Source organism: Thunnus albacares, chromosome 21 (assembly GCF_914725855.1).
Source record: "Thunnus albacares chromosome 21, fThuAlb1.1, whole genome shotgun sequence".
NCBI lineage: Eukaryota > Metazoa > Chordata > Actinopteri > Scombriformes > Scombridae > Thunnus > Thunnus albacares.
In genome coordinates this window covers 11669866-11692346 of record NC_058126.1, presented here as the reverse complement: position 1 = coordinate 11692346, position 22481 = coordinate 11669866, and the positions used below count along the sequence as shown (strand labels likewise).

Here is a 22481-nt window from a genome sequence, read left to right as displayed (position 1 = left end):
CTGTAATGCCTGGAAAAGTAAAAACCGGACAAGAGCACAGAAAAGTTCACATATGAATCAGAACACCTTGTTATTTATCATGTAATCTGTTCTGTCAGGTCTCTTTTTTCATAGTTTTCATGTTAATAATTATTTGTACCTTATTTGAATTAAAGTAAATTTATGAAATACAGTAGTGAATACAGCAGCTTGAACTAAAACAAACTAAAAACACTGTAAAGTTGCTATGATGGATGTCTTAGCAAACAATTGCTTATGTACATATCCGTTAGACAAGAGGCAACATTAGGAGTTGTCTTTCTGTCCACCTGACAAATGTAAATATTATTCACTATCCTTTTAGCTCTGTCTCCACCAACTCCTGAAGGAAATATCTGACTCTTTAGCTGCTAAATGCTCCATTATGTTCATCAGCTAGCCGCTAACTTTGTCTGCCATTTGGTGCTGGGCAGGTAGATTACAGACCTTTTTTTTCACTCTAAAAGCAGCTTCCTTATGCTGGAAACAGGTTGATTAGTGTGAACTGGAAAACCAAAACAATGTGCTAAAAGACGCTAAAACGTAGGGCTGACAGGAACTGCAGAGTCTGGGGAGAATACTCTGTGAGTTCATATAAGCAACCCCTTTCATATACATTGTTAATATACTGATTAATATAAAAAAAAGTTTATTTTAACTGCAATGTCTTGACTGTAATAAGAAAACAAAATAAAATTCAGATGGTTCAAAACAATTTGAGCCCAACCAAACAGCAACATTCCACATCCAAGCCTCTTTCAACCCACTGACCTGCTCCCGCAGCCTTTCCTGGTGGCCCATGATCGCTGAGGCGTGATGGGGGTATTTCTGCTTCAGATGCTCCAGGAAGGCCTCCCTCTTCTTGTCCATGTCTGGCGGCTGCATAGCCAGGATCTCTCGGGAACTGCGGGCTCCCCCTAACGTGTGCCTTCGAGGGACAGTTCGGCTGCCTTTGGTGTCCCCTCTCAAAGCAGCTGTCCCATTTGGGGAGGCCTGTCTGCGACTTACGTGCTCCGCGTCCTCTGGGGAGGTTACCTTCAGGTTGCTTTTGGTTTGCTCTGAGATGAAAGAGGGGACACAGAAACAAAGGGTCAAGATGTGCTGTGCTGATGTTTTGACATCAACACTGAGTGCATGCATGTATGTTATCCTTCTATAGGTCATGAAGAGGGCATGTCAGGGTTGTTGTGACACTTGAACTTCCCCTTGAGATTAATAAAGTACTCTATCTATCTATCTATCTATCTATCTATCTATCTATCTATCTATCTATGTTAGAAAGTAGAAGCAATGCTGAAATAAATATTGTCAGCCCTGTTCATTACATATTCATGCTGTTTCATATTTCAGCAATAAATCCACAATTTAATGTGACAGACACAATATTGGTGATGAAAAGACAGAATTGAAACAGCTGTTCAGGCTTCTTTCCTTCAAAAAAAAGCCAAGGATATCCATTACAGTAATGCTGGGAGAGACAAATGGAGAAACTTGGAAATTATATCCAGATAATCTGTTGATACATCCAGAGCCTTGCAGAATATTGACATTAAGCAGAAACTGCCAAATGCAATAAGTTTACCTCAGGGATGAGATTTTGATTAAAAAATATTAAGAGGATATGTCTTTTCCTGTTTGTGATGATACTGTGACACAGATCTGTTCCCACTGAACACAAGTCCTGACAAGTTTTCTTGATTGTACAACCTATTCGAGAGCGTGTTTACAACCTAATAGCTACAGTCGTGTGACATTAAGAATGTTTCAGAATGAAAGCACACAAACAAACATTACAAACAATTTGTCTCCTACAAAAAAGTGATGTTAAAGAATGAATATTTGACTTCAGGGCAAAATGGAGATAAAGTAAACACAGCCTCCTTGGGCACATTAACATCTTTGCACTGTGTTATCTTGTCTTAAATCAATCAGGGCCTGGGAGATGCAAAATTAATCCATCAATCTCAAAGCTGTCACATGAGAAGAGAAGAGAAGAGAAGAGGGAAAGAAAGAGTGGAATATGGATGGCAGGAGAGGAGGAGAGTTGCTGGAGTGTGAAAACAGAGGGGAAAGAAGCAATAAAGTAAGCTGATCTGCTGTCTTATTTTCTAGACAGGCAGGTAGAGCTATAATGTGTACCTTTCAGAGGGTAATGGTGGAAAATAAAGGACCTCTTATGGAGTTCAGCTCTTCAGCAGTTGAAAGAGAATATTTCAAGTGATTATTTTGTGAGCGGTTTAATATGGCTTTTCTTTTCTTCTTTGAAGGCTTGAAAGCATGCTGTGAGCCATGGATGAAAAAGGAATTTCGTGTTTTCCTCTCAAAGACATGTTGGGACTGAGGTAGAGCTAGCTTCTCAGATTTAACTAGTGCAACAACTGGGGACAAAACTGTGGAAAAACTCATGCAAATTTGATTCATCTTTCTTTCTTTCAATTAACAGCTTTTGTCTTTTTCATTTTCACCTGCAGATCTTTTGCGGGAAAAAAATGCTTTGATCAGCAATCACAAAGAGCAGACCTAATTTTTTGAGAAATACTAAGTGCTAAGGCGTAATGATCAAGCATTGTCACCAGCACCATCAGCCCAAACCCCCACCCTGCTCAAGTTCAGAGCCACGGCACGTCTCATGTACTTCCAATCCTATTTTTAACTCCCAAACACAGTTTCCCCACTGCTAACCAAATTACACTCAGCAGACAGAATAAACTCAAACCTCCATAGGAACTGCATTCATTTGCAGGTGGCATGTCAGAAAGCTCATTACCTTCCCCGAGTGAGCAATCTTTGTCTTCTTCTGCAATTTCTTCTTCCATTGCACTTTTGGGATCAACACACGGTGACGGGGAAAGAGTGAGGCAGGGAGAACCAGAAGCGGACCCGCTAACTGCTTGCTTAGAGATTCCAGACGTAGCTCACGTGGAAAAGGGGGCTTGAGATAGGCCCTGCCCCACAGCCCCAGGATAGACTGGTGGGGATTTAGAAAGTCAACTGCATTCCAGGACATAGAGCGACTAGCCCCTCACCCTCAGGCTAAAGCTCCACTGCTACCATGGAGTGGTCATAGAGTGAATGTAAATGTGTGCGAGAGAGCATAGAGGGGGTTGTAAAAGACGATATTTACAAGAACCACATTATCTCCTCTTAAAACTAAACCCTGAAACTAACAGGTGTCAGTCAAACTGTCTGTCTGACACACACACACACAAAAAAACACACACAAACACACAGTCTGTTCTTTATCAGCACTTTGTCTGCAAGCTATCTCTTGTTTAAGTCCCTGTCCCTGCAGAGGGGCCCACCAGACACCAGCATGAATCCAAATGTGTCATAACCTACTTCTGAGCCACATCCAAACTGCTCTCAGCGCATGGCAGCCAGCTAATATGTGATCGAGTTATCTGATCAACACAACAGACTAAGACAAGCTTCAGTCCTGCAGGCAGTGTTATTCCCAATTAGGAATCTCACCGGAGACACCATAGTCTTTGTGTTTGCTCCTGCTCTGGGCTTTATGAAAAGCAGCGTCTGTTTGTTTGACAGTCAGCAAACAGGCTCACCAGGTTCATATATTGTGCAAACATGTCGGTGTGTATATGTCTATAGCGGATATGTGTTTTTTTTTAAGGAGTGGAGGACTGCATCTGTGCATTGAGTTCCTTTTATTTGCAGCTGCTGATGTAAGTGACCCAATCTAAATGTGCAAGAAGAAGGCATAAATTGACGTACCTTAGCAGGCAAACGTGAGGAGATCAATGGCCTAGTTTGTGGGCCATGTAATTGAAAGTGGTGGGGTGAGCGCATGAACAAACACAATGCGGCAGCTGATGTATAATGTCTAACATATGGAGACAAGTCGCCTTCCACCCACTTTCTGTCTGCTTTCACCCGCTCACATGTTCAGGCACTTACTCACAATAGGCTAACAGACAGTTAGCAGGCCAGGGATCACGTTATTCAGATTGTGGAGTTGAGTTAGCTGTATGCTATGCTTAAAACATTTATGTATAAGTTATTTTGTGAAAAAAATGTTGTGATTCGATTATTTGGTGCACAAACTTTACTTCAAGTTATTTCATCTTCTTCACCATAAGTTGGTGATTTATGTTTCCCAGAACTATATGCAAAAGCCCCCAGAGAACAGGCTCGAACATGTTGTGTTCAGCAATGGCTATATGAGCAGATGGTGAGAGCAACAGCTATAGCATAGTAAATGGTGTTTAATCCTCTTCTGATAGATTTCTCTGTGATGCTGAAATCTGGCAAAAAAGTGACACAAGAACTTACTTAACTAACAACTTAGCTGTATTCTTTATGCTATAATGTTGACAAAGCAAAAAAGATCCCCAAGAGGCCCAAAGTCCCCAATAAAAATGTTTTATTGTTGAATTTATGCGCATATCTTTAAATATTTTCTAATGTTTCAGTGGAAATAACATTTGACACATTGCAAACAGCATTTTTTCTTAAATATTTACATGAAATCTTCCACAATATAATCCAAAGTTGACTCAAAGCAGCTACAGAGACTCTAATATGCATGCCCTTTCTATATATTCAGTGTCCGTGTCTCTGTGTCAGAGGTCTTCTCTCCTGACAAAGGCACATTCATCATCATAGCTGACCAACAGGTCAGTCTTTGCCAACCCAAACTCATAATTAAAGGAGCTCATCCAAACCTGTGGCCTGAACAACCTGCCTCTCTGCACTTTTACTGTCAGCATTCCAGGCCAAAAAATGACCTCCTTCTTTCAGAGTGTCACAAGGGAACTGCAAGTGAATTGCGCCTCGCTCCAATACCTCAAGAATGTCGCACTCTCTTTCACAGCTGCCAGTGTTGAGTAAATGATGGTCCTCTCAGTTGAAAGAAAACATTAAACACTTGCTTATGAACATCCAGGTCATAGAAAATAACTGTGAGGAGCAGGGCCTCCTGCTGTTCACAGTTACTTTCTGTTTGTCACTTATTTATGGAGGAATGTATCCCTGTGTGCACTCCCACTCTCCCCTACTATTACTGTCCCATAACTATGCAGTTAGATACAAAGCCCTGTTGTGCAAAATAAAAGCAGGGCTCACACAGCAATACTCTGAAACCATAGTGATACACATAACAGCACTGGTCCACTGCTGAGTATCTGACAGTATTTTTATTATGTAAAAGTTATCAGACTCGGGATATCAGATGATCCGCTCATGTGGAACTGAGCCTAAGAAAATGTAAGAAAAGGATCTTATTTAAATATGATTATAATAAATTTAGCTTCTAATACACTGCAATAACATCCATTTCAAAAAGTCAGTTAGACCATTACTGAGACTTGATATCTTGTTTGAAAGATGCTGCCATGCTGGAAAATGCTGGGGTGAAATAATTATGACCCGTTTTGAGGGTCTTACCCACGCTAGCGGCTTGGGATGGCAATATCAATCTGTCCACACTTTGGTCCAGACTAAAATATTTGAACAACTATTGGATGGATTGCAATGAAATTTTGTACAGACATTCATCTCAGTATGAATTAATAACTTGGCAATTCCCTGACTGTTCATCTAGTGCCATCAAAATTGTAATTTGCACAATAATATGTGACCAAATACCATTGCATGCTAATATGCTAAACTAATGTCATTTTTTTAAAGAAGAAATACCTTGTAGTTGGTTAAGTAATAGTTAAATAATCTACTCCCATTTAGTTTTTTCAAATATAAAGTACATTTTTAAATCCAAAACTGGAATAATGGCTTGTAAAAATCGATTTAAAAATTGCGGACATGTTTTGCCACCCCTCTCTATGTTGTGCCTAAAGAGCCTTTGTTTTCCCATCAGTCATCCTTCCCCAGTCAGACCGAGACCACCTGATTCCATGCCCTTTACTTATCACGTTACTTTCTTCCACCCACAGCCAGTGCTGCACGCTGAACCAGCCAAGCTACAGTAGCAAGCTAATGTGTGAGTATCCGTGGAGGTGACCTGCTGAAAACTAACAGAAAAAGAAGCCCATTTCTACACCACTGATTGCTGATCTGACGGATAAGCTGTTTCCGTGCAGGTAACTGAAACCACAGTTCTAAAAAAGCCCCCGCAATGCAGCCTGGCCACATTTTTCACACCAACATGCACACAAACACTGACATTCATACACTAATACTCACATGCAGGATATATCGAACTTCCTATCTGGGTATCAGTTTCACTCTTTGCATGTTCAAGTCATAAAAACTGCAATTTTCAGGCATGTCAACACTTTTAAATTTAGCACACAATAGGAAAAACATGCCTTGCATGAAAGTGATTTGTTACAAAGAGAAGGGGAGAAATTAGAAACCTTTCATAAATAGTAGGAATTTCACTTCTAGTTTAGCCTGAGGCTCACCGCCAAGGAAAATTGTCCGCTTACAGAATCCACCAATCAGAGAGGCCATTGTGAATAAGGCGACCTTTACCCCCAAGTACTTCCCCCCAATAGGCTACAGATCAGTGCTGCTTTGTTTTGATTTGGGAGGTTGATTATATGAGTTTCAGGTCAGAATGTCACAATTCCTGGAGAACAACAGGCTGTTATAATCCCCCCCCTTTTTTTTTTACATTATGCTGTCTTAGCACAGAACTAGACTTAATAAATTCAATGTGGCTGAGTTTTTTCACATAATTCGGAAAGTTTTGTACTTACTTTATATTTATACTTTGTACTGTTCTTATTTTCCTTGTTTTCCTCAGTAAAATACCCCAGTTGTCACTTTTCATGAGCGTCCAACCACTTCCTGTCCCCTATGTGTGTGTTTATATGTCTTGTTGATTCAAGAGTGAAGTCCGCAATATATGCGTATGTGTTCTGAGAGAGCATTCACCCTTAGCTGTTATCGGCACTGTCATACAGTAAACAGATGCCAGTGTTTCCCGACTGTCTCTTCTCTTGCTGTCCTCCCCATTAAAATATGTGACTGTCCACTCCTTCAAGAATAGTATAAACACCACATATGAATTATACATATGAGGCTGACAAATAAAATCTCATTAGTGGCTCCGAAAAGTCTCCCGAAGTTCATAACATAATTCTTTTGACACCTCAGCACATGACTGGATTTTCCTCTTCGACTCATACCTTTACATCTCTTCTTCTTCTTCTCTTCCTGTCTCACTTCCATCTATTCTCCCTATACCTCTCTCCTAATGAGGCATCTCCCAGCTGCCATGCCACTGTTAATGACCACTGGTCCCCACCCTGTTAGCTAAGATCACCGCAACATCTGTCTCGACTCAGACTTGAGGACACCCAGAGCGCTGTGGTACATCCACTGATTGCACCTAAGACACATGTGTGTATGCAGGGAGTATGTACAGTACAGTATGTCTGTGTAGTGAGATACATAGGCCTGTCCAGACTTTCCGCTGTGGTGAGGCCTTATAAACAGACGGGGCAGCCAACCTGACAGGCAGACGGCCAGAAGATATGAGTTACAGACATGTGGTCTGGTGTTTATATGTGTGTCAGTTCTGGGAATAGTAGCAGAGGTGGAGATACAGTAGTTAGTGTGATATCAAAACAGCGGAGAATTTGACAGCTTAACATGGCAAAATAAAGTTTATATACATATCTATAACACGGAAGACTCCCAGCACATTCAAGTAAGCTCTCTTCTGTAGCTACACTCAATGAAGCATGGCAAATTGATTTCACTGTTGCTTTACCTCCAAGCAGAGTTGCTTATTCTGAGTGGGTGAGACTTGTAGATTTTTAACTCAAGTGCAAAGATAACACTCCTCCTACTGAATGGATTACAAGTTCAATAAAGTTTAACTCGGTCTTTGGAATAAGCAGAGCCTTCAAATAATGTTGCTCTACAGTACTTGTAATATTAAATAATAGGTGAAATTACTATTCACATATTTGTATATCAGTCAGTTTGGTCTCTTATTCTCTGTTTCCCTCATTTCCTTCTCTCTTTATTCTCTCTCTAGATGTTGTTCAACTAACAAAGTAAACAAGTGGAAGAGAGTCTTTCAGGCGGAGAAAGCTAGATAATTCTGATACTTTCCTCTAAGACAGCCTGAGGACAACTCAAACTAACATCTTTGTTTATTGGCAAGCTCCACTCATCAGCACAAACACTGTGTCTGTCTGGCTAACCCTCTCTGACACACATCAGCATCGAATCAATCCAAAGCAGCTACTTATCTATTGCCTCCCCTTTACTAAACACATTGAGATGGACTACATTTTCCCCACACCAGGGGGTGCTGTTGAACATGCTCCAGGCATGTTGTGCAATGATCAGGAGGGAATTAATGGGGGGTGTGCATGTGTATGTGAGCGCGTGAAAGAGAAAATAAGGAAAATGTGTTTGTGTGCCTTCTCAATCTTGCACAAGGAAATAAGCTCTAGAATATTTCCTTTGTCATTTATTAACTGAGACACTAAGTGCTGCTTAATGAACCGCTGTGTTTGTTAGTGTGTCTCTCTGTGTGTGTGCAATTATGTGTGTGTATGCACACAAGTGCACATGTGTTTGCCAGTAAACCCTGGCAGTGTGTACACTTCATTAACCCGTGGCCAGAGTAGGTGTAAGTCAGCCTAGCCATCGGCTCAGATGTCGGCTGGTCTCCCGTGACAACAGTCTCTGGGCCAACAGTGAGGCTGGTGGTGTCTTGAGGGGGAGGGATGGAGAGATGGTGAGAGCAGCTGCAGCTGGAAGGAGGACATCCACCCAAGAGCCAGAGAGGAGGAATTTACTACCTCTTTTCGCCTGCCTCTGAGGAACTTTTTCTTTGGAAACTAAGTCACTCAGGGTCGACCTCTTGCAAACTCCGGAGTACCAGAATCTCCAGGGGAGATTCATCCTGAACTGAGTCCCTGAATAAACCATAATAAAAGTGCACTGGGCTCGAAAATATTTCATCGCAGTTAATTCAATCACACCCAATCCCGAGTGACTCATCTCCTGAACAGCCTACCAAGTACTCCAAATTCAAATTTTTTGATACTAAGTCAGATACAACATCTATCTACCCTTGACGATATAAATGGGACAGACAAAATATTAGAAATATCTCTCAGTATCATGCAATACAATTCAACAGCACCATAAACTACAGCCTCTGATATGGCCATAAAGTTGATTCAACACCTCTCCAAAACAATTTCAATAAAAAATAAAAATAAAATTTTTTTCAGGTGACGTGATCCTTCAAAGCCTGTATCTGCATGGAACTTGTTGTTCCATGTTGCTTGTTTTTGACTGAGAAGGAGAGCCATCCTCTGTCTGCTGAACTCTAGCCATGTCATTATAATTTCACTATGGACATCAGATCTGCAGAGTTTTACTGCAGACTGTCAATCAACCTTCAGTTTGCTTAAGTGTTGCAACAGGAAAAGTGAGAAAAAGTTAAATTCTCAAACGGTGTGCTTACTGATAAGATTTGTCTTATCTTTTTGGCAAGTTTTCTGTGTCTACAAATTCAGCGCGCACAGCAGAAATGCACTTATGATATCAACAAACACACATACAGGCAGATAAGCTCAAGCAAATATGCTTACAATATAGGTGCTTTTAATAAATGATACGGCTTACTTTGTATGAACAGGTTAAACACACTGGAGACAGCACCTGCTCTCCTTATCTACTGATAATTAGATGGAGGAGGACACATTTTAAGACAGATGAAGATGAAGTCACACTGGAGATATCCAGTGGTGGAAAATAACTAACTACTACTACTACATTTACTCAAGTACTGTACTTAAGTATAATTGTGAGGTATTTGTACTTTACTTGAGTACTTCCATTTGATGCTACTTTATACTTCTACTCCACTACATTTATTTGACAGCTTTAGTTACTTTTCAGATGGAGATTTGACACAATGGATAATATAACAAGCTTTTAAAATACAACACATTGTTAAAGATGAAACTAGTGGTTTCCAACCTTTTTGGCTTTTCACATCTTACAAAAAGCAGTGTGTAGTCACATTTCATATCTATGAGCTTCACCAAATAATGATTTTTCCCTCTAAACTTCTCACATGGTTTCAATTCAATAAATGTCCAAATGATCCAATATTTCACCACAAGTCAAAGATCAGAGAAAAAGTCCAAAAACTGAAAAGAGATTTGTGTATCAGAGCTTTGTTTTTTCTTCTTTCCCCTCCAATCACTTGAAACGTGGTCATGGCAACGGTAAACATCATAGCATTACAGTTTTTAAAAAAATGTCCCAACTTGCGGTTGGAAACATGACACTCGCGGTTGGAAACGGGAAGTGGTTCCACTTTTTTCAATCTAACTGTCTGGGAATCCCCAAAAACCTCACCTGTATTTCACCTGGATGGGCAGCGCACGCTTCGGTGAGCTCCATGACTGTCTCAGCCTGTACTCTGAGTGCACGTTCATGAGTTTTCAATGATGGAAGGTGAGTTACGTGAATTTTGTACAAATAATGTTGGTTACTATTTTTAATTTGCACTATCCGGTCATGCTAGCGTTAGAATGTCACAACATGTGCCCCATATCATGAAAAGGTCGGTAAGTGATGAAGATAGAGTGTATTTGGTCTGCGACCTGAGAGATAATGAAAATAAATTGCACTTTCAGTTTTACTGTAGGCCGCTTTATATGATAACCTGCATGAACCTTTGTAAGAATGCAGAACAATAATCCTGAATTATTTTGCTTTGATGAAAATGAGAAGACTGAGTGAAAATTAGGCAAACTAGACTGAATAATACACTCATACAATATGAGACCAGTTTATTAGATGCATGTCAAGAATGAAGGTATACAGAATATACTATTCATGTTTTCTTGTAATTTGTATATTTGGTCTCACACCTATGTACATGGAAATTGATAGTCTAACTTGTAAACCTGTTTGGGCACCTATTGATGCAAACTGAAAACAGAATATAGACCCCCCATCTGAGTAGATTTTTGTTGTTGGACATAATTTAGTCCATCTAAATGTCAATATATTCTAGCACCATTTCGTTGTACATATTTTCCAGTATAACATTATGATGGTTAATTTGAGAATTTATCAAAAGTCAGGTAAAAGTCATGCAGGTAAGTCGCAGCCATGCCAGCAGTGCAAGGAGCAAAAATATAGGTGTATCTTCGTAAATTGATGATCACAAAAAAATAAAAAGTCATCTCTGTTTGAAGTGAGGTCTCTTGTAGGGTTAATCTTGGAGTTAAGGCAAGTATTATGTTAATAAATAACTTTTTAGGTTACAGTTTTACTAGCTTATCCAAAAAGTGACGAGATGACCCAATGTGAGCTGACAAGAACGTGCATCAGGCACACAACACTCTATATGATGCAGGATGTAAGGCATCGCCCCCGGATGAAATACCATATTTTTTAGGGAGTCTTCTAAATATCTAGCCATCCACCCAACCTGCTTCCTCCTAATAAGGAAAAATCATCTTATCAAGTCACCTTATATTGACGTCATCTGGACTGCATCACTTTCCAAGGTCATAATTACTATGGCGTAAACGTAACTATAGGTCATTTTTGCTGGCCTGAATTTTAGACCTATACTCATTTTTGTTGTGAGGACGGGCTGATGCGTTCAGCCAGAACATCGCTCCCATTTAAATATGTCTTTAACTATGCCTGCTCTCTCACAAGTTTATTAAAAAGTGGTTGCCCTGCAATTGACTCTCTTCATAGTGATAAGCAGCTTAGGACCCTGAATTTGCCAGCCAGTCAATCATGTGTTGGAGTGTGTATCTCCTCCTCTGCCTCTCTTTTTCTCTGCGTGCTAGCACAGAGTACCGGCGTACAGACATTTGCAAATTAAAGCTTATTACTAACCAACAGCTAAGGAATGCAATAAAATAAAAATGTATCACTAAGAATATATTAAGAAGTATTAAATCAGCATTTGTCCTGCAGAAAAATCACTGAATGATGTTAGAGTTGAGGATCAAGGCATGTTGTTTTAAATGAACTGTTCACATCCCTCAAAACTATTTAGATTACTTCATGTTCTCCAAGTAGACAAAGCCAAGCGTCATTTGTGTTTTTCAGAGAGCTGATGAGGCTGAGTGGCTCCATAAGGTCTTTCTTTGGTGAGGTGAGTGCTGCTGGAGCTGATAAGTGATGCAGGTGGTGGAGGGATGTGGGAACACTAGCGCCTCTGTCCCAGTCTTTATCTGGGAAGCATTGCTGTGTGTTGCCCCTGTGTTGTGTGGCTGTGTGTCCCTGGATGGATGTGTATTGGGGTGGTGCTGTGGGTGCAGTGAGTGGACTGTATCCAAGCTTAAGGCTCTGTGGAGCAAATGGGCTGGGACTGGAAGGTTTGTGTGCACCAGCTTGGCCAGACCTATTCAAACACAGAGGGAAGAAATGCCTTAATGCATAAAGCTGGCACAAACAGTAATACTCCAGACCAAATGCATTCTTTTCCCTAACCTGTCTATAAAAATTCAGCAGCAATGGGAAGTTATTCACTTTAAAGACTTAAAAGTGCACTTTGTTTAAATTTAAATACCTTTACTGTATGTAAATACTGTCATGAGCTGGAAGAGGACATTCCTTCATGGAATCACAAAAATGCAGGTAATCAACTATGAGGGGCAGTAAGAAAAGAGACAACATGAGCTTTATAGTATGACTGCAGTAATGGAAATGTTGCAGCTTTCCCATGGGAGAGGAGGACGAAAACTGAGCGCTTGCAAAGTTTAATAGTTTCACCACAGCGGGGCTGTAATACACAACCAGGCAGAGATCAAATCACAGGGTGTATGGATGGGAGAGGAGGTTCTCAGTGGGTACAATGCTAACTGCCCAGCAGTGCCAGTGATTGATTTTACTCTCTGAACATAAAATAGTTACCTAGCGTCATATTGCCTCCTCGTATTATTGGCCTGTGTTCTCTAATCAGTTTTTCTATAACAGTTGTGAAGGAATTTGTAGTTTAAACCCAATTTAACACCATATTAAATTACCCAACTCCTCCTTCTTGCAGCACAGCAGGCTAATTTAATGGTCTTTCACCACAGAAATATGCTTTAAGAAGGAATGCAACAGGCAAGGTAGAGCTTTGAAGGGCTTATTATGGAGATCTTTGATTGTTGGTGATATTGTGGTGAGCGCTGTGTTGTTTCTTTTCACAGCTTTTCACAGCTTTAAAGCTACTCTAATCAATATTTTTATGTCAAAAAAGGAACAAGTGCCTATGAGCAATGTGAAAGGTCTCACTTATGCACTCACAGAGTTGTCACCCTACAGTGCTCCTCAGCTCTACGGAGCTTTTTAGTGTCTTTTAACTCATTGTTTTGGTTTTACAGCTCACATGCGCTGTTTTGGTTCATTCTCATCGCTCTAATCAGCAGTTTCCAGAATATTGGACTTATTCGCTAGGTAGAAGAAACCCAACTCCAAATAAAAGCAGCTGTTTTCTAACACCATATAAAGTTTATAAAATGATAATATGTCAATGTTGTACTCAAAACTTGTTGCACTCCTCCCAAGTGGCCAAAAAATCAATGAATCCAGGTTTAAATATGACTTATACAGAAAATGCTATGGACTAGACTTTGTAATGATTTAATCCAATAACAGTTTTGCTCTCTGAGGGTAATAAGTTTCTACCTGCTCGCTCATGCTTGCTTTCTCTAAAGAAACGTTTAAGGTCACAAGAACACTTTTAACAGCCTATTATTTATGTAGAATACTGATATATAAAGTGACGCAAAAAGCCACTGTTTCAGTCCTTAAAGACAAGGATCAAAGCAACTGGCATGACCTCCGTGGCTCGAAATAGATGCTTTACACCGAATGGCCCATACCAATAAAGGTAAAGTAGGAAATGGTCTATTCATGTGGACAGGCACAAAGCAGTTCCTTCATGTGCTGTTAAGTTAGTTAAATGCTAATTCCCTTAGGGCTATATTTACAAATTTATAATGCTCTCTCCTCTTTGGGAGAGTCAGCTCTGCTTACCCTTTGCTCTGTGGCAGATGCAGAAACAGTGTCTGAAAAATATTTGTATTAACACAAGCCTAAAAATAACCCCAGGAAAAAGCACACATACTGTACACACAGGCTCTATGATTTGAGAGGAGGAAAAGACATTTTCAGAGATCCTACTATTTCAGCCTCAGGAGCTGGCCAGACCGTACCGGCCCCCAAATACTCTGATTGGTTATTAATGACATCATCCCCAGGGCCAGCTCCCTCCCATCCCGGCGATGTCATCAGTGCTGAAGCATCCCAGTGATGTAATGCGGGGAGGGCCATGACAAACACTGAAGTAGCACCCCCTTCTTTCTCCCCCTGCCTTCCTCTTTTTTCTCCTCCTGATTCTTCTTTCTTGTTCCTCTCTCCATCTCCATCATTTCTTTACGCCCTTTCTGCTCTTTGGCTGCATCCAGATAAAAAAAAAAAATCCCCTCCCACCTGTTTATTAGTCTTCAAGTACAGAGCATAGAGATTTGCAGTTAAGCCCAGAGCTATTTAGAGCTCTTAAATGGCTCCTAAAAAGACAAAGAGTAATGACAGAAGGAGAGAATTTACATTTTCTAATCCTGTCTGTGTCCTGCAGCTGTAATTAAAAATTTAAAAAAATTAGATCAGAGATCATGCCCATTTTTCCCACAAGGTGTTAATAAAGACTTGAAAGTCCAGGTGAACATGATGTAATTAAATTCTATTAAAAACTGCTCTGGATAAAAAGGCACAAACACTATCCTGTAAACTTATATATAAAACCAGGGCTCTGAGTGGAATGGGACAGCTTTCACCACAGATGCAATGCTCCTAGTCACAAAAAGTGGCACTGCTTGCTTAAACATAAGTACTCCAACATCTGATTGTTATGTCAGTTTATTTCCATTTAATTTATTCAGACTATTTCATCTTTTTTTGGCCAGGCCCTCACATCTGTTTTTTAATCACAATTTGTGAGTGTGTGTGTGTGTGTGTGTGTGAGTGTGTGTGTGTGTGTGTGTGTGTGTGTGTACGTGTCCTGGGCAAACATCCAGAGCTCAAGCGGATTAGTGAGGGGACTCTACCCTGATCAAAGCAGCACAGAATCCAGCTTACTGGGCCATACTGTGTAACACATAACCCCCATGGAAATTACACTGTACATGCAAAGGCACAGACCACCAACTGCAGTGCAGCATACACCCTTAAAAGGGAACAATTTAAGATTTCTTGTATGTCTTTCCTATCGTCTAGACAAATTCTGGTCAGAGGGAAAAACTCCCCCCAAAAGCTGGAAATCAGAGAACTGACACTCACACTAAGTGCTGTCATCAAGTGTGAAGTATGCAGCTGCTCCATAGAAACAGTGCTGGTTAATAGTCCAAAGAGAATGTATTGGTTGTTTCTGGAAGACCACCAGGGAGAGAATTTCCCCTGAGGGACGTGGATACATTTTTGTTTTAGAGTTTATACAACACAATAACAAATTGAAGATCAATACGCAAGAATTAGTGTCAAGGTCTGTTATGATAATTATCCTTATTGCTCGGACAAAATAATTGGTTTGAAGATTTACAGTGACCTTAAAGTTGCTCTAATAAATGTTTTATATTGATAGAATTATGTGCAATGTGAATGGTGTTGCTAATAGTGAATCCACAAGGAATTATCACCTGACTTTGCAGTTCCCCTCAGCTCTATGGAGCATTTTAGTGTCTTTCAGCTCATTGTTTTGGTTTTATAGCCCACAGTTTGACTGTTTTGGTTCACTCTCAACGCTCTCATTAAGCCAGTTTCCAGCCATAACAGGCAGCTGTTTTCAGCGAAAAAGCAGACAGCAGACAGACAAGGTTAGCAGCTGGCTCCAGAACATAGTGGAGCATGTAGCACTAAGAGCCAGGTATTTTTCTCAGGAGTTGGCGGAGATCAAAACAAAGCTAAAAACGAGTGAATATTGGACTTACATTTATCAGGTGGACAGAGACATTATTCCATATGAACGCTATTGTTCGTCCGTGTTTACTGGATGTGCAAGTATGTAACTGTTGGCTAACACAGTTGTCATATAAGCTTTATAGTTGATAATACGTCAGTGGCGTGTTTACAGCTTGTTGTGCTGAGAAAATCAACTTCAGTTCTGTCACAATTACTGGTTGACTCTAATTGGGGCCCCCTGATACCAAGTTAAGCATCTATTATGGATGCACCCCCGGTAAATTCAGATTGAGATAGTGACTGTAATTAAGTCACTCTCCAGCTCCACAGAGAGTCCTCCATCAAACTGTCTGAGCTTGACTGAGAGACCAAATGGGATGTGTCTGAGTCTAATAATAAAAAGTCTCTTCAACCATCGCTGGGATCTGTCAGCCTGAGCAGATTTTGGCTAAATTCGCAGGAAGCTCTAACAGATAGTAATATGAAATGAGATCTTCATATGTGAGCAAGCCACGTTCAGCACATTCCTCATTTTAAGAGGTGTCATGTTTGATTGGCATTACACTGGCTGCACAGACAACGAGCCACATTTCAACACAGCTGCACGTGCACTGATACAGTACCCTTTTCCTTCTTTCGGCTTCATTATGTACGTAGTGAGATGATTATTTTGCGATGCCTTTGTGGCGAACCACCATCATCCACCACAAAATGGCTTTAGCATGTGTCTAGCAGCCCATTGGCTCCAGCAGTCTCAGATCTTGGAGAGCTGAAATGAAGCGGGGTATTGTTGTGCTGCTGCCTGGAAGGATACACACTCTTGTGAAAGGAAAACCTGACGGGAAGGAAACTTCGAAACAAAGTGCTAAAAAAAGGTGATAAAGGGCACAAGAGACGGAACTGAGTGTGTTGGTGTGTGGGTGAACCTGTGTGTTAAAGGGTTGTTTCCCCTCTTCCTGCCATTATAAAAACGAATGGAAATGTTCCGAACTTCGTGGAATGTTCTGTGGCCCTGAATTTTAAAGTGGGAAGCTGAGTAAAATCTTGGGGGAATGGAAAAAATAGCCATAGTTTTCCGCTATTTTATGAGGAATGTAATGATAGACTGGTGGACCTTCTGACAGCCACATAATATAGATATTATCTGTAAAGATGAGCTTTAAAATATAGAGTTTCCCAACATGTCTTGTGCAGGAGCTTGAAAACTAAAAACTCAAAAGAGAACCCTGTCACTACTGGGCAAGCTAAAATGGAAAATACCTAAGACCTATTATGATTTTAAGAGTGCTAACTTCAGATTATTGAGGTGGAGCAGAAAGGTAAAAGAATTACTCCAACTTTGAAAATATCAGGTTTTACAAGATGGCTTTCATTACTCTGAGAGGAGCCTGGGCTAGAAAAACTCACTGGCACAGGAGTGTAGTCTGGGCCACAAGATCTAGAGGTAAAACAACTAAATAACCTTCAATTATTTTTTAACTGAAAAGGTTTTTTTTTTCAGAGAGACATACGTGATGGAATATTGAGTTTTTCTCATTGTCCGCAAATCCAGTGAAAAGATCAAAACCAACAGTGTGTTTCTCAATACTTTCCAACTTCCCGGCTCTGTCTGTAGCACTCAGTCCCAAACTCATTTGTTCCTCCTGAAGATGTAAATCTTTAAAAACAGGTCATAAATATATATACTGTCATTTTTAAAAGGCTAAATAATTTCATAAAACAGCTGAGCACTGTACCTTTCAGCAAACATTACTCAAATGGGAATAAACTGTGTTTTTCGCGGGGGACCATTTTCAGGAGCGGATTTGCTCTTGAGCATTTATGTTAGCAGGAAGGTGTATGTGGCATTGACTTAAAGTAAACTACAGTGCCCAGCATGTTCATCGTAATGAAAGAACATGTCACCAAATGAAAAAGTTTCGCTAATTAATGTGTATATGATGTTATCAGTTTTTGGACAACAATGGAGGTCTGCGACACAGAAGAACAAACTATATATGGCTTTGAACACACAGGCAAAACTTGTTAGTGGGATTGTTGGTTTTGAGATTTGTTGACAATAAGAAACATATAGAATATCCTTTGTCCTTGTCCTTTTCAAAATGCTTGGAATCTACTTTTGTATCCACAAAACATCACTGCCACCAACATCATGTATGACAAAGTCTGCCCTACACTGAAGAAGAGTGTTTGAAGTTAACAGGTGTCATAATTTTACTAATACTTAGATAAAATCCTCAGAGTACATACACTGTGTCCTCACGTATCGATACACAGTGCATGAATAGCAGCTCTTTCTCTCTCTGTTTATCTGTAATTATATTTAGCCTGTAATGGTTTTATTTGATAATCATTGACCTGCCCTCCCGGGACACTTTCCAGTATTTACATGGTCCTGTCTACTTATCAGTCAGAGCAGGAAGGAGTTCTCCAAACAGACCGTGCAGAGACAGAAGACAGGTTTCCTCAAAACCTCCTAACTCGAGAGCTCAGGTAGCTGCTACTCCTAGAATAGCCAGGCTTAATGAAAACATCCTGTGTGTCACAGGCTTTACAGAATATTTTCAGAAATGGAACTTTTATAATCTGGACCGTGGCTAAATGAGAGTGTACTGAGTTTGTCAGGCAGAGGGGCAATTATGAAATCATGCCTCGATAATGACTCATTAGCGAGCGGTCACTGCGGTCGATAGAAAACATAAAAACGCCAACATTGGAGGAGAGAGGACAAGACACAGCAGGTTGTTAAATAGGTCTCAGAACAGAAGTCTCATCCATATTTATTGGGATTATCCAGCTTTAATACTCAAATTCAGACTTTTCTTAATTAACAACGCTTTATAAGGACAGAAAACCTCAAATGCTTTCAAGGATTTCAAAGAGAGAATGACGTTAGTGAATGCCATTTTGCAGGACTGATGGGCACTTTTTTGGCATTTAATTTTCCCTCTCACATCAACCAGGCCTCATCACATTATTCTTTGTCTTTCCACATCTTAATTCATGATCTATTTCCCCAGAAGGCAGCAACGATTGTAGACTAATAGACAAAAACATACAACTCCTGTTCATGTGTACACAAAGCATGTCCATCACCAGACAAAAACAACCCTGGTATGTTCTTGTGTGTTGGGAGGTACCATGTCACCAAATGCCTAAAGGAGTGGACGGATGGGAGAGGCGGGGGTGATGTTTACACTGGGAGAAAAGAGCTGGGTGGGTGGGGGGGGTTTAATAGCGACCAAAGAGTGTCAGAGCAGTGTCTGCTTGAGCCTCTCGTGCCTGTGGGTGGGGAAGATTTGTCTTCCCCCTCCTTCTCATTATTGCCAAAGAAAGAGGAGACGGTCAAACAAGTGACTTCACTTAATAGGTGGAGTCACTGAAGTATGTGGAGCCCATAAACAACAAGAGTAAAGGGCCAAGTAGAAGAAGAGCTATTGGTTTTGTGTCATCTGAGTAGGGCATTTTAAAAAGAGTGGAGACTTATTTCCTTAATAAAAAATACACTTTTCAGTACAATTACGACATCTTTTACAGTTGTCCTCTAACTGTAGGTCAACTCATTTGTTAGTGACTTTTCTGTCATGCTCTATGTAGAAAGTCCTTCATAAAAATCAAATTTTATGTCTTGGCAAATTTTCCAACAGCTCCACAAGCATCCGATATCATGACAGGAAGCATGATTTTCCTCTGTGGATAATCCTTGTCACAGCAAAGCCTACAGCAACGACTCCAGCAAATGTCACGGTCTAACATAAGCCTCTACCATCGCCAACAATAAAAGACAGCGGAGAAACATCTGTGTAATATTAAAAACATCACTCCTGCTTACTTTGTGTCACTACTTTTCAGTATGGTGCTTCAGATTTCGTCTAGTGGTTAAAAAAATCATTCAGTTCCATTCAGACCAATTATGAATATCAAATAAAAAGGACATGGAAAAGAAGGAAACACAGAGAAGACTGACACTAATGAATCATTATGAGCTGAACTGCAAATCACTGCCTTATTAAATCACTTTCTGCTGGTCTGTCACATTTCTCCGTACAGAGCATTAAAATGTTACCATTAGTCCCTGACAGAAAGTCATTTCACTAGCATTCGAGAGGAACGCAAAAAGTCTATTTGTATAATAGAAACGGCTTATCCTCTGATCCTTTAAAACTGTGGCAAAATATGGTGTTACATACTTGAATTTCTTACCTCCACTGCAGAAATAAAAGATTTTCAGAGAGTGTGTTCATCTGTGCCTCAGAGATGGCTCAAAATGAGGTCAGTTTACAACGGGTAGAAGTCGATTAATGTGTTAGAGATTTTGTCTGATTGTACCTTGCTATCATTCCCACCTCTATTAGACTCACGTTGTTTTGGCCCGAAGGACGGTTTCTGGTCTAAGCTGTTCAGACGATGAGGACGAGATCCGTTGTTCGCAGCTAATTGAGAATATAATTTGCCTCAGGCGTAATCTTAAACTTTATTAAACAAGAAAGTCTTAGACTGTTAAGATGATGCGTTGATGGAGAAATAGCAGTGGACACTTAACTTAAGCATCAAGGTTATCCTACAATATAAGTAAGGATTTATAGAAACCTTAAAGCTTGACCTTGGAAATAGAAGTTTGACAAGAAATTCTTAGCATAAGGTCCACTACTGGAAATATTCCAGAGCTTTTAGCCACATCTCATGGCCTTCATCACCAGAGTGACATTTGAAACAATCAACATCTGTTTTCCAGAATCAGAGTCCCTGTTGGTCTGGGTGATCCACACACTTGACACTTGACGAGTTTTCATTGGAACTGCTCTTCTCCAAAAAAATAGTAGGTATACTATTTTATTTTTTTAGTGTAATTTGGATGAACTGACTCTTTAATATTGTTTCAAGTAATTATTTCTGTATCTATTTTTCACAACAACAACCCCACACACACAAATGCACTTTGGGTAGCTTCATTAAGTGGGGGTGTTCTATCATATCTATAACTCAACCGCCAATAGGAGCTGAAATGAAAGCTCTGTAATGAGGTTTGATCAAATCCTGAAGCTCAATGAGACGTGGCATGAGTTGGCTCAGGGCCCAATGAGGGATGACAGTGCAGACAGCTCTGTGGAGAAACACCTGGTCAGACCTCTCCCTCCTCCCCCCCCCGGCCTCTGCGCTACTCGGCCACATGCCACTTGCCCAGGTGTGTTTCCACCAAGCTCAGCGTCCCGTGGCAGCCATCAAACTCAACAGCACCACATTTGCATCGGCTATTACATATGGCCCAGGTTAGTGCTTGATCTCTTGCACAGATCCAGACATGATCTGTTATGTCTGGATACTGATGCAACAGAATAGTCCAGCCAGGTAATCAAGTGGTCAAGACACAACCTTAGTGTCTTATAATGATATCAGACAAATGGAGGCATATGGTCAGGAGCTACTGTGTGCCTTTGCTTTTAAAAACACTGCCAAAATCACTGCGCCTCATATGCTAGCACTTAGACAAATAGCTTGGCTGAATTAAACTGGCAGCCACGGCACTGCCTTACACTTAATAACAGTTTCCTCTGGTCTTGTGAGAAATTGACAACTTGCTACATCAGCAAAGACTAAGGCACAAAGAAAACTTGTGAGAGACAGTCACACTGTCAGAGCACCGGAACAAGTGATGAAGGATGAGGTTCGGGGGCTCTAGAAGGGGTGCAAGGGTGCAAGCCCATTTGTCTTTTTGACGAGACACTCCTTTCCGACCAGTTTACCTTCCCTCCCAGCGGGGGAACTGAAGTTGATATACTCATTGCTGAAAGAGACACAACAAATCCCACCACTGATCACCTGAGTGATAAAAAATAAGGTTATAGAAACTATACAGACCTCTATAATTACCGAACTAAATACAAAGTACTGCTTACCATTTAGTTTTTGACAAGCTCATTCTCATTGGATGTTGATTTTGCTGATTATTTATTGGATTTATCCAGTTTGATCATTCTAAGGTGATAAAAAATACATTTGAAATCAAGTTTGACATTAATTGAGATTAATATCACACACTTACATGAGAATAGCTATGAAATTACGTTAAATTTTTTCCATTTGTTTGTGCTTTGGGCAGACCAGCCTTTTCCAGATGCAAATCTACTGAACAGTGGAAAAAGTTAAAGCAATTCCAGCAGTACTGGAGAGCTGCAGACAGGAAAATTGGCTTGTTAAGACAATGCTTAAAATGCTACTTTATTTACAGCGCAGTGACAAACTAAGCATAGCTCTCAGATGAAAAGAGGTCACCATTAACTATAGTTTACTGCTCTGTCTAGTAAATGGATCTATGTAACATTAGAAAACTGAAGTTGCAAAGTGATGTTCATTTTCAGAGGAAGAATGCAGCATCTTCCCGGTGGGAAAATTTAGTAATCCATTTGATCCAGCGAGAAAACAGCACCATACATGGCCAAATCTACTGTAAATCTGATCCACATTCAGCTACTTTTGTCTACAGATGTCATTTTCCTGTGGTCTTTAGAAGGAGATGAGATTCAGAGGCGGCAAAGAAAAGATTAGGAAGAGTTCTTTACACTGATTGATTCTGAGATGATTCATGTAGC

At 40.3% G+C, this 22481-nt stretch overlaps 1 protein-coding gene across 19 annotated transcripts in view; it reads right to left on the bottom strand.

Moving 5' to 3' along the window:
• si:ch211-285f17.1 (sickle tail protein homolog) overlaps window positions 1-22481 on the bottom strand; it is a 113676-nt gene that overhangs the window by 46861 nt on the left and 44334 nt on the right. For 18 of the 19 annotated variants that reach the window (XM_044339439.1, XM_044339454.1, XM_044339447.1 and 15 more), the window contains one exon: window positions 790-1076. In XM_044339439.1, the coding sequence (XP_044195374.1) occupies window positions 790-1076 (287 nt within the window). Of the gene's footprint in view, window positions 1-789; window positions 1077-2785; window positions 2891-22481 lie in introns of those variants that run through there. The other variant, XM_044339440.1, reaches the window with a different exon arrangement.